General features: G+C 39.0%; 2 protein-coding genes across 2 annotated transcripts in view; one reads left to right on the top strand and one right to left on the bottom strand.

Moving 5' to 3' along the window:
- The window catches only part of LOC117292493 (WD repeat-containing protein 90-like), a gene marked incomplete at its 3' end in the record, with an annotated part of 47,328 nt that extends 43,521 nt beyond the window's left edge, over positions 1–3,807 (bottom strand). The window contains 3 exon segments of the mRNA XM_033774554.1: positions 574–889; positions 2,218–2,309; positions 3,699–3,807. Coding sequence (XP_033630445.1) covers positions 574–889; positions 2,218–2,309; positions 3,699–3,708 — 418 coding nt within the window.
- A 5,991-nt stretch (positions 3,808–9,798) lies between these two features.
- On the top strand, positions 9,799–17,785 carry LOC117292505 (brain protein I3-like). The gene is made up of 2 exons (XM_033774573.1): positions 9,799–10,272; positions 17,206–17,785. The coding sequence occupies exons 1-2, from the start codon at positions 10,071–10,073 to the stop codon at positions 17,499–17,501; spliced, it is 498 nt and encodes a 165-aa protein (XP_033630464.1). The 5' UTR covers positions 9,799–10,070; the 3' UTR covers positions 17,502–17,785.
- The last annotated feature ends 171 nt before the right edge of the window (positions 17,786–17,956 follow it).

Below are 17,956 nucleotides of genomic sequence, written 5' to 3'. Positions count from 1 at the left end.
TTTATTTTTGTTAAATTGGGTGACAGACTTTTAAAGGTACATGTAGGATCATAGATTGGTTTTGTCAAAATAATGCTGACCTAAAGGCAAAATAAAGAAAGATACCCAATAAAAGTCACATGTCAAAGTTTCAGGCAAGGGAAAAAGTGTTTTTTATTACCTTACTGGCTGCCTGGTTTTAAAGAAAGATACAATAAAAGTCACTTAAAAGTTTCAGCTGAGTATAGTAACTCCTGCCAAGAAATATAGCTCAAAACCATCACAGTGTTTTCACATGGATGTCCAATCCATCCACGTACATGTATGACAAGTAGGTAGTAGAAATTTATCTTTAAAGTGCAGTTTTGAATGGAATAAATTGAATAGAATGAGAAAAAACAAATCATGTGTACGAAAACGAAAATATATATAGCTAAAAAAAAAATCCTAGTTAAGGTGAATTAGGGGGAAATGCGTGAATTTGAATGTGTGTTAAAATGAAACTGAGTAGATTTTTGCTTTTTTGGTCGGTACAATCTATTCAATAAAAATGTCCAGTTTTATGGTACACCTGCCACTGAACTATTTGCCTACCCTGCCTTGCAGTCTTCCTGGTCACCCCTTCCACGGAGCCCTTCCCTGGATGACAGACGAACGGGAATTGCAGCCAAGTGGACGTGGACTTGAATTCCCTGAAGAGGTTCGAGAAGGAGATCCTAACGATCAGACCTTCCTCCGTAGCGACGTCCAGGTGAATTACAAAGTATTTGGATGGGATGGGTTTCATCAAGAGGTAGAGATAGCGACCGGTGAGCCCAAGGGACTGTGTTGACGTCCGAGGGAGCTGGATGTAGTTCCCGGCGGGAATGGAACCGGAGATTCGAAACACGGTGCTCTTGAGTGTCTTGTCCTGTAAAATGAGAAGAACATTTTAAAGTAATACTCCTAATAATACTGCAGCCGATTTCACGAAACGCTAGGATTAATCCTATCTTGAGTTACACACATGTAGGACAGGTTCAACGCGTCCTAACTTCTTCGGATACGGAACTGAACTCGTCCTAAGCCCTAAGATTAATCCTAAGTTAGGAAGAGTTTGGTGAAATCGACGGCAAGTTTCTTATAATATAGCGCTTTATCACACCCCTAGGCAGGACTGGAATTACACGCAGGCCTCGATGACCATGGCCTACATTGACCCCTAATTTGGCCTTTGTGCCCCTTTGAAAGCTTCCAATTGACCTTAAGATTTATCCAATTGAAGTGCCTTTTGCAAAATGAAAATTGCCTTGCCCTTTTGGAAGATGAAATTCCAGGTCTGCTAGGGGGGGGGTACTAAAGTGCTCTGTATAATATATTTACATCAGTCATTCAAAACCATGGTCTGCCTTTGATTTGAAACTGATCACACAGAAATTTATAAAATCTTGAGTTGGGCTGTTTCGCTAGGAAGTAGTGATTTGCACTATGCTTGAAAGGATCTGGGTACCGGTACTTTTTGCACTGGCACAAAACACACTGTCTACAGATTTACATTAAACTTACGCAGTTTAAAGATAATGATAGTAAAAAGCTTCCCTGAGACTATTACTTGCTGATGTGCTGAAGTTTTTGAGAAATGAGTAAAACAAGTCGTAGAAATAATGTTTGTCTCAGTGAGGTGAAAATTATTTTAGCATGTACACATGTAAAAAACTATTTTACCAATTATGAACTAATAAATGTGTTTACATGCTAAAACTGTGATGAACATTATTTTGGTGACATTGTTTTACTCATCTAATAAAAAACTACAGCACCTCAGCAAGTTATAAGTGTACAAGCTTTCTAAGTTTAATAGACAATATCTGTGGATATTGTGTTTTGTGATAAAAAAGAACCCCAATCCTTTAGAGGCAGTGGACACTATCGGTAAAAATACTCAAAATAAATATTAGCATAAAACCTTACTTGGTAACGAGTAATAGGGAGAGGTTGTTAGTATAAAATATTGTGAGAACAGCTCCCTCTGATGTGATGTAGTTTTCAAGGATGTTTTTTCTTTCATTATTATCTTGCAACTTCGACGACCAACTGAGCTCAAATTTTCAACGGTTTACTATCTTAAGCATGTTGAGATACACCAATTGAGAAGACTGGTCTTTGACAATTACCAATACTAGGGTCCAGTGTCTTTAAAGCTAGGCAGTTTTATGAAATTTGTTATCTGATAAAACAATTTCAAGGGAGCCATCCTACCATGATGGAGACAACTTCTCCTTCTTTTGTTGATTTCTTCCATTCCGAGACATTAAGATGTTTGAAGACATTGACATACGGATGCTGCCAAACTGTAAACAAAAAACATAGTCTTAAATTTATACAAAGTCATCGTCTTAAATTTTTATACCAATTGACATTATTTAGGCTCAAAACCCTCCAGGTCACAATTTCAGTTTAACACCATTCTCCACTCACAGAGTTATCATGATAATTTATATGCACACGCAAAGAAAGTTGTATAAGTATTGAAGTGTGTGAACCATCGGGCCTATCTCTCGTTTTGTGTTTGTGAGTTTTGTATGTTAAATTTGTTCTGGTTTTTTTCTCAGAACTCAGGTAAGTACTGAGTACACAGTGCTCACACACATTGGTGTATATGGGTAAAAAAACAAAATTAGTATTCTTTATCCCCGGTTGCAAATTTGTAACATCTATTTTAAAGCCATTATACACTTTCGGAACAGAAACAAAAATAAAAGTTCACAGATTTACAAATAACTTACAGGGTTTACAGAAGGTAATGGTAAAAGACTTCTCTTGAAATATTATTCCATGAAATACTTTTTTTTTTGAGAAAACACAATTATCAATTCTCGACAACGAGAATTACGGATGTATAGTAAACACATGTCATGACACGGCGAGACGTGCGGAAAACAAGGGTGGGTTTTCTCGTTATTTTCTCCCGACTCCGATGACCGATTGAGCCTTAATTTCCACAGGTTTGTTATTTTATATATCAGTTGTGATACACGAAGTGTGGGCCTTGGACAACACTGTTTACCGAAAGTGTCCACTGGCTTTAAAGCAATACACCTGGTTGACATTGGCGGAATAATGCAAGAAAACTACTTCTTCGAAACGTAAAACTCATGACTAGGACTTGAATCGACTTGCACGTACGTGTGTTCGGTGTTCGGATGGAGGGAAAGTGTCCCTCGATTGACATCACAAAAAGGGTAGGCGGAGTCACCCCTCACACAACTTTATTTATTTTTTTAAATATATAAATCGTTAAAAACAATTACTAAACAAATTGTATTGTTCAGAAACGTCATACTCTCACTCTCACTCTCGATCAGTTACTGTTTTTTAAGAAGAAAACAATTCTATTTCCAGGTGACTTTAATTAAACTAAACACTTTACAAATTAAGCCTATATAGTATATATGTCTTTCTTTAGACACTATTTTTTCCGGCTTCCAAGTTCCACAGACACAGATACAGAAAATGTTTTTGATAGTAATATATCTGTCGCGCACAGTCTCTTCGCGCGGTAATCGACTAGATGGGAGAAGTGTGTACAATTATTGTATGTGTTGATGAATTTTCCAAAACATAAACAATACAATCGCCCACAAAGTTACCGTCACAATTCAAGTAACTAATTAGAAACCAACTGGACTGTCCAACAAAAAATATATAAAACAAATGTAATGACTATCTGGTTAACTCACGTCTCGACATGTTAAGTCTTCCTTCGAAAACAGCTTTCTATTCCAAAACGAGCATTTTAAGTTAGAACTTGTCAAATAAACGTTTTTCCGAAATCACCGCCATAGCTATATTTAGATGGTACCCTGTCTTCACAACGTAATTTAATATGCTTTGCACATAAACTGAGACACCAGTCAAACTAATATTTTTTTTCCCGAGAGGGCGCTATTTCGGCAATGCACCGGGACGGACGCGATTTTTCTACTTTTCCAAAGCGTTCGTTCTTGATCAGTGTTTCAGTCATTGCGCTAAAATGAATAAAATCAGGGTCACGTTCAACCTTGTAACTATTATTTTCGCGTGAGTTTATGTGGATTGATCACACACTCGGGCTCATCTTTGGTTGTCAAGGGATACGAGCGAGTTATTGTTGCAAGTCCCTCTTGCTCCCTTTCTGCAATGTAGCCTCGGCAACTCGCATTTTGATGAGGAAATTAATTTGTTAATAGTTTGAGTCACCTCCCCCCTCTCATGATGGAGTCACTGTCCCCTTCTAGTCCTTGCATTTCCCCGCTCATTGGGTCTGGAGTTGTTTCCAAATTCATCTTTCAAAAGTTCCTGAATTCAGGGGGTTCATGTTTTTATTCCGACACTTCCCGTCGGGTTGTTTACAAAGCCACGAGTCCCAGGATAAATTACTTTTATTTTTGTCACAGTTGCTTAATGTTGAAAAACTGAAGAAGAAGAAAATAAAGGAAACTTAGATTTGCAGTTACTAGATAAGTGAAACAACAACAATTCACAATTCCCATAATCCCCTCCGAAAAGGCAACTTAAAGACAGTGGACACTATTGGTAACCGCAAAGACTAGTCTTCACAGTTTGTGTATCTCAACATTATGCATAAAATAACAAACCTGTGAAATTAGAGCTCAATCGGTCGTCGAAGTTGCGAGATAATGATGAAAGAAAAAACACCCTTGTCACACGATAGTTGTGTGCTTTCTGATGCTTGATTTTGAGACCTCAAGTTTAGAATTTGAGGTATCGAAATCAAATTCGTGGAAAATTACTTCTTTCTCGAAAACTACGTCACTTCAGAGGGAGCTGTTTCTCACAATGTTTTATACCATCAACCTCTTCCCATTACTTGTAATCAAGAAAGGTTTTATGATGATAATTATTTTGAGTTATTACCAATAGTGTCCACTGCCTTTAAAACCCAGTGTAACGTGTTTTTTTTTTTTTATTTTTTTTTTTTTTTTAGAGAGTAGGACATTTTTTTATTCTTTGAAAAATTAATCACTGCCCCCTGCTAATAGTGATCCTGTAGCATGCGCTGCAGTTGATTGCCTCCAATGTTGTCCGTAAAAGTTGGAGGCCCAAATTGTCCTCATAATATCCTCATGCACTCTTGTTTTGTTTTTGTTTTTGTTTTTTTGTTTTTTTTGGGGGGGGCGGTCTCATTGTCATCCTGGCTTTTGTTGTTTTTGTTCCCATCATTATACCACCACAGTCAATAATTGTATTCCACCCACTTTTGGACTAATTCACCCAATCCCGAAAGGTTGTGTACAAACCAATGAACAAGAATCACGAACTAAAACCACAAGAGGGCGCTAATTCAGGCACTATTATTGCGTGATGATGACAGTTGACACAAGGCACGATCACAGACTTGGAACCAAGATAAGTGGTTAGCCTTCACACCGGCCGTCTCGTTGTGACGAAAAAGGGGAGCATAATTATTTGAAGTTTGAATGCGTTTTTTTTATAATGTGACAAGTAAATTGCTAACGCTTATTCGGGAAAAGGGGATACCAGAGAAAATAATATACCTTGTCATTCTTACCAGGACCAAAATTGATGACATTTTGTTGAAATAAAACCATAACCGTTACCTCAGATTTGGCAAAGATTACATCTTGCAGCACTTTTTCTTACTGGGCTTGAAATAGGAGAGGAAAATCGAGCCAAATGGCGTGGTTGCGGACTATCTTAGGAAGCTCATCAAATATTATTGCAAATACATGTATTGTCTTTACTGTGCCTTTGGCAATGTTGAGGCGGTGCTGGAAATGGCGTTATCAAAAGGCCCTGTCGAGACGCTGGTGGCGTGCTTGGGGCAATGCTCTCTGGAACTGGTAGGATTAGGGCGTGCCATGATGAGAATGGAGGTCTGTGCTCCGTGTAAGGGACGGCTGGTGTGGGACTTGACTGGACCAATGGCCAGACATGCCGCAGGAGAAGCACGACTCAAAGTCGGCATGCCTGAAGAACACAATTGTACAAGAACGAGAGAAAAGGGCCGGGAACGTACGACCAATACCAAAAATAAATGTATCTTAGCAAATTAACCACTTAGCCCTGTGTCGGGGAGGGGGGGGGGGGCACCAAGTCAGGCCTTAAATACGCAGAGATAAATGATCAAACGATCTGAACTCGATGTAAGTGATTTCACCTGAATGGGGAGGCTGATAAAGCTCTTCATTTATATAGGCTTGAATACGCTTGAATGACTGTGACTATCAAACACAATGGTAAAGGTGCGGGCCTAAACTCAAGGAAAGCGAAATATGCAAATTAGGGAGCACCTATGGCGAGCCAAACAGACAAAACTAAATTTAAATGATCTAAAGCAGATTCCAGAAGAAAAACACGCATAGTCTGACCCTCACCAGAGTAGCCTTTCGTCAAGGTTTTCCTGGCTCCCACTTTAGCCGCAAAGTGGCCGACTGGAGTCCACGCATACACGCGCAAGATGCACCGTAGTCTTGGTGCAAGACGTTTCTCTTTTCCCTTTCAGCACACACCGCGGCCAATTCACCAACAGCGCCCGCACCGACACTCACCGCCCCGGAGCCGGGGCGGTGAGTGGACTAAGTCAGGTGAGTCCGTGCAGGCGCTGCCGGTGAGATGGCCGCGGTGTGCGTGAAAGGGAAACGAGAAACGTCTTGCACCAAGACTAGATGCACCGCCACTCGCGTGCGCATTGATTTAGTCTCTGTTTCCAAACGCTTCGCGGCTACACAGCTTTATGTAAGCCACGAAGGTCTTGACGTAAGGCTACGCCTAGAGTGGGAGTATTCATTGGCTCCTCTTTCACAAACTGCTTTCGAGTGGTCTCCCGAAGCTTCACGTAGAAAGTCATTGCACTAAACCAGTACACACAAACACAAAGTTTCCTTTGGAGTCACAGGCAGCATCTATCTATAGCGATTCAAGCTCAAGTTTTGTCGTTTTTCAGCAGGCCAGAAAATACAGGGCAGACATGTCAGGTAAGATTATTAAATCACGGAGCTACACAACTCCATGATCAAATTGATTAATCTTTTTCTGCAACTGGATTAACAAATGGAACTAACGCAACAAAAGTGAAAAGTAGAACATTAAATTTAATTTTGCTTTGATCGGCTAATGCTGCCACTTCGATACTCGGTAAAGGTTCAATAAGTCTGAAAAGAATACATCAGGTATTCAGAAAAAAATATATATACCCCAAATGAAATATATACCCCAAATGAAATATACAATTGGCAAGATTTATTTAATTAAAAATACAACAGATGGTAAATAAGACCAAACAGTAAATTTATTGATTGAGCAATTTAAATAGGGCAGGAATTTGCAGCTGTTTTTGTGTCAGTTTGTCCTGTAATAATAACAGGCAGTTTGACAGTGCTCATAGTTAGAGGCGGCCAGTGTATGTTGTTTAGCGTTGAGAAGAGGTGTACCATAAACCAGCAAGGAGCTGCATTTAGTCTTTCTGGAATTGAGGGCAGACCAAACGTGAAATAATATTGTCTCTTGTTGCAAAAAAGTTGGACCAAATGATGCCGTTTTGGGGCCAAAGTTAAAACAAGAAGGATATGTCTGATGTTAACGTGCGCCAATATGACAATCAATACCTATTATTGAAGGCAGTGGACACTATTGATAATTACTTAAAATATTTTAAAGCATAAAACCTTACTTGGTAATGAGTAATTAGGAGAGGTTGGTAGTATAAAACATTGCTAGAAATTGCTCCTTCGGAAGTAACGTAGTTTTCGAGAAAGAAGTCATTTTCCACGAATTTGATTTCAAGACCTCAGCTTTAGAATTTGAGGTCTCGAAATCAAGCATCTGAAAGCATACAACTTCGTGTGACATGGGTGTTTTTTCTTTCATTATTATCTCGCAACTTCAACGACCAATATTGAGCTCAAATGTTCACAGGTTTGTTATTTTATGCATATGTTGACATACACCAAGTGAAAAGACTGGTCTCTGACAATTACCAATAGTGTCCAGTGTCTTTAAGCTAAAACTTGTACGAATGTATTAAGTTATTTCAAGTAAGTCTAAAATGTTCGGCTGAAAGTCGGACCTGACATCTTAAAGTCAGCGGAGTAAATAATTTATTTATTGATTTTGAGACATACACAGTGACTACAAGTTGGGCAGGGGCTGTCAAGGTTCAAACAAAATGTTATAATTTGCATATAGGTGATAAAGAGTATTAATTTCGGTTCTATAACCTACACCCATGTGTGATAGCACTCTATGCTTGTGTTTTTTTCTTTCTCACAGAGCTAGAGAAAGTATTGAGTGTCCAAAATTAAATTGTATACTACAAACAACAAAATTTCCCCCCGCGAATGCACTGGATCCGCCCCCACACACACAAACTCTACCCATCATCTTAACCCAGATTCCCACTAAAGTATTTGGCCCCCGTCTTTCGCATTCCATTCACTGCATTAAGATTCAACCTTGAATGATATTATTATTAAATTCGATTTTATCTATACATGTACTTGGTTTGTTTATTTGATCTATATACTGGATTAGAATAAGCTCACCATAAAAGCTGTTTTTCACTTATACCCAGTCAAACCATAACAAATACAGTGGGCCTACATTAGATGACACAAAGCGCACAACCGGACGATAACAAATCGAGAGAAAAGGGGAGGTAATACCAAAAATAAGGGTTTTCAAAACGAAATCATAGTTTGATTAACAAAATACGCAGCTTTGTTAGGTGCCACATGGATTTACGTTTATTAACTCACAATGACTAACCACATAATATTGTTTCTATCTGGATAGAGACTAACTCGACGGGCCCTGGAACTCACCTCACCAAACAATTTTATTGAGCAGCAGGATACAAGTTCAAGAGTCAATTATTAATTCCCCCATTTGTTCTAAAAAGATGAGACATGAAAATATTGTTCGTGTATTTTTGAATATTTAGCGTTTGCACTGTTGAAGGCGACTGGTGTAACATCCACATACGAAGCAGCGACCTCTGCGTTGGGTGCCAGAATGAGAAACATTTTACATTTTCAGAACTGAGAAGTCTCCCGAACATCCGATAAGTTTACTCCGCATTAACAAACTCTACCTGGCAAGTAGATACACACATGGTGTTACATTGATACATCACCACTCAATGCCTCTAATCCTATATTAAAATTACACATAATCAACTTGAGCAGAGGACAAAAGTTCAAGAGTCAACGAATATTTTCCCGTTTACTGCAAAAAGTTCAAGAGTCAACGAATATTTTCCCCTTTACTGCAAAAAGCTGTGAGACTTGAAAGTATTTTAGATTTTTTTGTGCATTTTGTACCGGGCGGCTGGTGGCTGCAACATCCACGAACGTAGCAGCGACCTCTGAGTTGGTTTGCCATGAGTGAGAGAAACATAATATTATTGCACATAGTCAACTTGAGCAGAGGATCAAAGTTCAAGTGTCAATGATTAATTTCCTCTTTATTCTCTAAAAGTACTTTTCGTGTACTGAATATTTAGAATTTGCACTGTTATGGCCGCTGAACACTGTTACAGCAACCTCTGCGTTGGTTTTGCCATGAGGGTTGTGGAACATTAAAAATGCACTGGGTATAACGGGAGGAAAATAAACTCGCATTCTCGTCATCGCAACGTACGATAGGCACGTTCGTGTCTTGATGGTTGATGCGTGGGTGTGTTGTTGATGTTACATTAGCCTGAACATCTGACGTCACACTTCAAGGCTCGTGAATAACGCCAGAGACCTGCCTCGAGACCGGCGTGTATATTCACCTTTGACCTACCCTCATTTCACATAAGATACGCAGTCAAATTCTAATGCGGATGTGACAGCAGTGACTGTTTGGGCATCTATGTCACTGCACGTTTATCAAAATGATAAGATTGTATCCAATGGAATCACTGGATCTAGTGGCAGGGACCTGTCTTTATCATTGCGGATAAAGACAGCTATTCACCCTTGACATTGGTACCATCAAGCATTGGCAAACAACTAGCCACCATTCTTGTGGCATCATCAGGGGAGGCATAATACACACGCATAAGGAGAGGACTGTTGTTGACGTAGTAATTACTAGGCCGTAGAAAAATGGAGAGCGAGAAAAAGATGGACGAGCAACCGGGTGCGGTATCGCCCCCTGCGTACGGCGCTTATTATGACCAGCCTGCAGGCGGGCCCGATGGTGGGCCAGTAGCTACGGGAGGGGGATACCCAGTTTACCCACCAGCTCAGCCGGGTCAGGGTGGGTACCCACCACCACCTCCCGGGGGTTATCCACCGCAGGGACAGAGTGAGTTTGGTTCGATTTTTGCCGACCTCGTTATGTTATTTCTTTTTCATATTTTTTAATATATCAAAATTGTTATATACAGTGCTAACATATATACAGTGTTATATACAGTTTAATAATATTAAGCATCATTACACCATCCATCCCTGCAAGTTTTCTTGTGCAAGTTTGGAATGAGCATCAGACACGGCCTGCTGTTTTTTGTTTTGAAATCATGAAAAATGAATGATTTATATATTAATGGGTCTTTTGAAAAGTCACGTCAATAAAAAATAATAATTCGAGAGTTGCATGGTTTATTTTGCGTATCAGAAACATTACTTTAAGGAGAGGGTTGGTGTCAGTTTTCCTGTTAGAAAGTTTTTTTTTTTTAAATGTTCGTGCACAGGGTAGGCCCACTTGGTTAGTCCCTTATAATATAATATACCTTTTCGCATTTTGTTTTCAATAATATATAGTTATGCAGTGTACCGAATGGTTTCATCTTATTGTCTATGTATGCCTATCTAGAATATCACACTATATAAATGTTTCATTCGCTGTCGTTTTTTTTTTTTTTAAGTAAACCAAACAAATCAATGCATGACCTGATTTTGTTTCTGTTGGCGAGTTTTTACAAAAATAACGATGACGTTGTACTGTTATTGTTTTTTATATTGTATTATCCATATGTCCTTGTTCGCTTTGTCTTGTAAAGTGTTTCCCTTTCTGTGGGGAGAGGTATTGACCCAAATCACCTGAATGCATCATCAGAATAATATTGGATGTGCCATATTGGTGGGCAATGTCGCTGATGTGCGTTATTCAGTGAAGTGCGCATTTTAAGCGACGCACGAGTACGTCACAATTTTAACCAAGTGTGCTCTTCATGAAATGCTAACTAACTGTAAACATGTTATATTTGTCCTCATAAGAAGGTTACAAAAGCTATGCTTAAAGCCATTGGACACTTTCGGTAAACAGTATTGTCCAAGGCCCACACTTCGTGTATCACAACTAATACATAAAACTAGACATTAGGTGTTTGTGAACAAACACAAAGCTGTTCCGTGTTCTTTTGCTTTGATTATGTGTTAACTTTGCCAAGGAGTCTATAACTGAAAAAAAGTTTGAAAAATACTGTACAGTGTCTTGAGTTACGGTGCCACTTCATGGGGTCACGGTAACCTAAGGCTAATCTCTAACGCCCAAGGAGTCTGTAACTGAAAAAAAGTTAGAAAATCGGTTGTGTAGTTCTTGAGATATGGTGCCACTTCTGGTTGACCCGGAAGTAGAGGTCAACTTGGGGTCATGGATTTTCAAAGTTTATTTTTAATGCCTTAGGAGGATAAAACTGAACAAACAGGATTGAAAATCGGTTGTATAGTACTTGGCGTATGGTCCCACTTCCGGTTCACCCGGACGTAGAGGCCAACATGGGGTCACGGGTTTTCACAGTCAATATTAATGTCAAGGAGTCTGTAAAGGAAAACAAATTGAAAATCGGTTGAGTAGTTCTTGAGATATGGTCCCACTTCCGGTTGACCCGGAAGTAGAGGTCAAATTGAGGTCACGGTTTTTCCAAGTTTTTCTCCTATCCCCAAGGAGTCTTATAACTACAAACAGTCGACATTATTAAAGAAGAATGTCGTCTTCCTGTGATAATTTATCTCGGTATGTCGACATCCTAAACGTCAGTTGTCATCTTCCTGTGATAATTTATCTCGGGAAGTCGACATTCTAAAAGAAGAATGTCGTCTTCCTGTGATAATTTATCTCGGAATGTCGATATTCCAAAAGTAGGATGTCGTCTTGCTGTGATAATTTATCTCGGGAAGTCAACATCCTAAAACTAGGATGTCGTCTTCCTGTGATAATTTTATCTCGGGAAGTCGACATCCCGAAAGTATAGGATTTTTGTTGTTGAAATGATTTTACTTGTATACGTTTTGTTAACTAGTATTACATTTCCAACAATATTTCTAATATTCATGGGCATAAACTACGTTAAACTAAAATAATGGACGGACAAAAATGTCCCACGTAAAACTCCATAAGGTTTGGAACATAATGGTCCCGCAAGTTTAAATACGCGCGAAACTTGCTTAGTCTACACAGAAGGTAATAAATAATTTATTACAAACAAATGCAATCGTACAATAATGGAAAACAAAAACTAAAAATCAATGCAAATCACATGTAGGGGATGGAGGGGTCCATAAAAAGCAAACCTTAACGAGTACGGACCCCCCCCCCCTTTTTTTTCTAACGAAGAAAGCAATGTAAGCAATTCTATTTAGTGGGTGTAATCTTATGTAGCGTCAAAACAATTCAAAATTACAGGAAGAACAAACACAAAACAATTAGCGTAAAATAAAACTTAACCATATATTTAAATGAAACAGATAAACAAAATACCCAAATGCACTTTTGGTATTGTCATTGTTAAACTCCGGTTCCATTGTGTGCTGTATGTTACCCTCCACGCATAGATTTTCATGTGAATAGTAGCTGTGTATGATTCATGGTTCGCTGAATAATGTGGCGATAACAAACTTTTATCCTTTTGATCACCATCAGCCCATGTATAATAAACTTCAAGGGCGGACGATTGCACTTTTAACATTGTCATTGTTAAACTCCGGTTCCATTGTGTGCTGTCTGTTACCCTCCACACATAGATTTTCTTGTGAATAGTAGCTGTGTATGATTCATGGTTCGCTGAATAATGTGGCAATAACAAACTTTTATAATTTTGAACTGAATGCTTGATTTATTATCTAGAGGTAAATGCTTGAGGCCAGTAAGAGTATTGTGCACGTACACCATGTAGTTTTTGTTGGAAACCGTTCGCTAACAGCCATTTATGTTACCCTTTGAAATAAAATCAGAAAATTTATAAGTTTGCTTGTTGCATAAAATTAAATTGAAGATGATGCCTGAATTGATTTTTACAATCAGAGTTGGACTCTAGACTGACGTGTTGGACTCCTTGAACACTCCAAGTGGTTCAATAGGTAGTGCAATTCCAATACTTATGCTGATGTTCTCATGATGTCAGCATCAACAGGAAGTTCCAACAACTTTGTCCCCTTGTACAATTAAATATGCAAATATGGGTCACGTGGTTAATTAATTACGATTTTTAATTTTTTTTTGGGTCGGTGGTTTGATGTTTGATCTAGTAAAAGTTGATTTCACAGAACTCTTAACCACCAAACTCTGCGCTTATGGTCACCATTTTTCGCTTACTGTGTTTTTAAACACCATCGTGTCATGCATGCACCAGGTTATGTTGGGCTAACATTTGAGAAAAAGAAAAGGCAACGCTATCGATATAAAGATAAGAATCAAACTTAAATATTACAAAAAGAAATATATTTTTAGTTTTGGGGGATAAAAAAATATTGATTTCGGACGGAGATTCGAACTCGCAATTCTCAGATGTGTAGTCGCGACTGATGACCAATAGGCTAGAAGGGCACGATGTGAAAATGGTGGGTTTCTACATAGGGGATTATGATCCGGCGAAATAATTCTCGTTTCATGATTTTGCTACCATTGTCACTAAATATGAACTGCTAACGCCTATAACTATTAAGTAGGGTTGAAATGTAGCATTATATGCCTTAAGGGGGTTTTTGACGACGACGTCGATGTCGTCAAAAACCCCTATCTAATTACGCACGTTCGTTTTAACGAAAACCCATGCACAGAGCATCCATGCACAGAGTAATTGGTCCAGAACGCGGTTAGAAAAACAAGGACAAATTTAACGCACGTTCTAACGAAAATCCCAAACCTCCGTACTTTGTGCGTGTACAGAGTAATGTGTCCTGAACGCGGGTAGGAAAACAAAATAGTATAGACTCCTCTCAAGAAGTCAACAACTCATTGAGGTACATACTGTGTTGTATTACCAAAGAGAATGTTTCACAAGTGACTGCATCAAGTTTACAAATTAAAAATTCAAATGAAGACCACGTGGTTAATTAATTAAGAATTTTAACACTTTTTTGTTAGAGTAAAGCTTATGTTCTAAGCTTCAATTTGATATATGATTTAACTCTTTTATCCTCATACTTTAGGAGACGGGGCCTGAACAAAAACGCTGTACAAACGCTATGGGGGTTTTAGGCGGAAACAAAGAATAATAATAATAAAAATAATAAAAATCTCGACGAAAACAACACCTGTTCCGACGGTAGGTCGGAACAGCTAATAAAAATAATAAAAATCTCGACGAAAACAATACCTGTTCCGACGGTAGGTCGGAACAGCTAGTAACAAACCTGTGAAAATTTAGGCTCAATCGGTCATTAGAATCGTGAAAAAATAATGGGAAAACCCATTTCATATACTGTAAGGCAGAAAGTGGGATTGAGCTGAAAACAGTCCAGATAAAACACGCAATTAACTGCACTCATAACTATACGAGTGGAGCCACGGACAGCAATGGTCAACTCTCTCCCAATGCACAATTTCTTCCACTGGACCAACAAACTGGAATTATCTTCCACCATCATTACTTATCGCCCTCAATTAGCTCATTTAAATACTGACTAAATTTGTTTTACTGGATTCCCAACTTAATTGATTGATTTGCGTTTTTACATGTATACTGGTAGTTGGGCTTAGCCGTAACTTACTTACTCACTCATTTATGTTTTCTATTTCGTATTGTTTGGTTAATTTGTAGTCCCTTTGTTTACTTCTCATACATGTTCTGCTCCAGCGTTATATGTCGTGTTTAAAGACCTGCTTGAACGAAAATGTCAAGTCGTGAACTTTGCTGAATTCCATTTAAAATGTTTTCAATGAATAAGGAAATCAAATCATATGATTATAAATAATCATATGTGTAAAAAAACAATCATTTTGAATACCCTTATCCAGTGCTTTTCTGAGAGATTTGCGAAAAGCCCCGTTACGTAATCACTCTTAAAACGTCATAGTTGGGAGCTCCAATTTGTAAAGCCGCTTTGTTGCAGCGTGGAGGTATAACAAAGCAAACTCCCACAAATGACGTCATCGGCATTGTCCTTTGGCGCGCGCTCTCATTGGCAGAAGTGTTTTTAGTTTTTCAAAACCTTTAGGTTGGGGGCCTGATTTTTTAATCGATAACATTACGAAAAACTCAGAAGTGTAAACATATCAAAATTACATTAAAATGGTCAACAAGTGCATTATAAACAAGTCTAAATACCATTTCCGTTAAAAACCTTCCGCTCAGGTAGCTGTTTAACCATGGTGAAACTTTATGTAGTTATCTACCGTAACAGTTAGTATTTATTTGTTTGTCTGTTTAGTGCTGTGTTTTGTTTTGTAATTGTAATAACGGGCACATCCACCACAAGCCCCATGGTTTTTAGGATGATGCCCGACATGTGAATGTGGAAATAAATGTGATATTGAAATCGCATTTTTTTTACCCGCACACCGTCACTGTATACTCAGTACTTTCCCGATTCCCTTGAAAAAAAAAATATCACAGGCATTACTCGGGATTCGAGCCCACGACACTGGCCTTGCTGGTGTAATGTATCTATGTAAGCTAAAAAGCTGAGCTAAATGACTTGAATGACATTAATGGCATCACCCCCAGGGGTCCTCTGACGCATCGTATAATTTACTGAATAATTAATAATCATTGCAGCGAAGATTTGTACGCAAAGGTCGATTCAATTAACTGCCATTAGCTGCCATTATCTGCCGGAACAAACGAGCTGCCATAACCGCCGTGTTATAAGCCTTCCTCGCAACCAAATACGTTTGTTACTTCTAAAAACAAGCCCCCCCCCCCCCCCATCTCATGCGCTCTGCCGATTCACTATATATTTTCAAGAAGCATCTGAAATCACACCGGTTCCCACAATGATTGTTTGGCTGTTTGATTTAAACTTGCATTTTGTCTCATCGTTTATTTGTTTCTCTGTTTCATCAGTTAAACCGCTGTGGTATTGATGAATTGGCGGTATATAAAACATATTTGTATCGTATATTGGGATTGTTTTTTAAATTGGCATTATAGTGGATGGCCAGATGCAGAAAAAATAGATTTAATTCGTCATCAATGTTGGGGCTATTGTCATTACAACTCCTTCAATGGAGCTTGGAATAAAATGGTTGTTTCCCCTTGTACATAATACTCCATTCTTTGACGTACATTACACAATACCATGGCAGGGCCTACACAACTTTCGATGTATTCATTAATAATAAATAATAACAAAAGAGTATTCATATAGCGCCTTATGCCGGGCCTCAAAGCGCTTTCCACTCAAATACAATATTTTAAAAACAACTCCAAATATAGAAAAAGGCAGTCTTAAAACCACAAAAGGGTATAATATTTAAGCTAAACAAAGCCACCAGGAGTAAACCATGATTAAAATACACTAAGGGTGAGAGGTTCGTTCATTCATTCATTCATCATACATGTATTGCTTTACACATTTCCATCCAATCCCCCACGAGCCACCTCTCCGACGAGTGTAACGCTCGTGGGAGACGGAGCGCCGCTGGCCCCCACGAACCACCTCTCCGACGAGTGCCTCCGACTCTTCACTTTGCCGTGCACCCAGAACACACACACACTATACAATGTCCTTTATGGGTATTCTTTCATTCCGCCTAAACAGTGACGCCATTTTGTTGACATTTGCGAGCACATGAATAATAATATTACAGTCCTACTTTCCCCAAGAATGTGAAGATTCAAATGTAAATGAATTCTATATTCATTTTGACACATACACAAAATGTACACAAAATGAATATTCTTTATCCCAATGAAAATTTAACATTCAATGAATGCTTTGAGTTGGTTGCCACCAAGTCTGTAAAAGTTGCATCGTGTGACAACAAGGCCTCTCGCGTCGCCATATCTGACACGGTAATTTTACCCCGAATCTTAAATGCTCATTTTTCTATGTTTATTGATCTTCATTGCAGCTGGTCCACCAAACACACAGGGGTACCCACCACAGCAGCCGGGTTACCCACCACAGCAACAGCATGGATACCCACCACCCCAGCAACAAGGGGCACCACATGTTGTGGTGCACCAGCAGCAGCCGGCTACCCAAGTGGTCGTGGTGGGTAACTGCCCGACGTGTCACGCCGGTGTGATAACAGACAGCTACACGGCGTGCGGAATCATTCTCGCCATTTGTTTATTCCCGATCGGGATTATCTGTTGTCTTATGATGAAGGAGCGGAGATGCACCAATTGTAATGCCACATTCTAAATAAGGAATCTTCGTGTTCTGGTTGGGATCGGGAAACGTTTGGGTGACTGCGGCCGTCGATTTCATCCAACTCTTCCTAACTTAGGATTCATCTTATTGGACGAGTTAGTTACGTATAAATGTCCGGAGACGTCAGCCGTCAGACTTCACCAAACTTTTCCTAACTAAATCTTATAGGACGAGTTAGTTTTGTAAATGTTCGAAGACGCAGCCGTCGATTTCACCAAACTCTTCCTAACTTGGGACTAAGTTAGGACTTATGACGAGTTCAGTTCCGTATCCGAAGACGTTAGGACGCATTGAACGCATCCTAAGTTAAGACGAGTTACTCGTCCTAACTCGAGTTAGAATTAATCCTAGCGTTTCGCGAAATCGGCTGCACTTGATACTCCCTAAAGAAGAGTTATTGTATAGTTCAGCAGTAGACTCCATACCAATATTGAAAGCACAAAGCA

The sequence above is a fragment of the Asterias rubens genome, chromosome 7 (assembly GCF_902459465.1).
Source record: "Asterias rubens chromosome 7, eAstRub1.3, whole genome shotgun sequence".
NCBI lineage: Eukaryota > Metazoa > Echinodermata > Asteroidea > Forcipulatida > Asteriidae > Asterias > Asterias rubens.
Note: the sequence above shows the minus strand (reverse complement) of the source record. Positions and strands in the feature narration are given on the sequence as shown.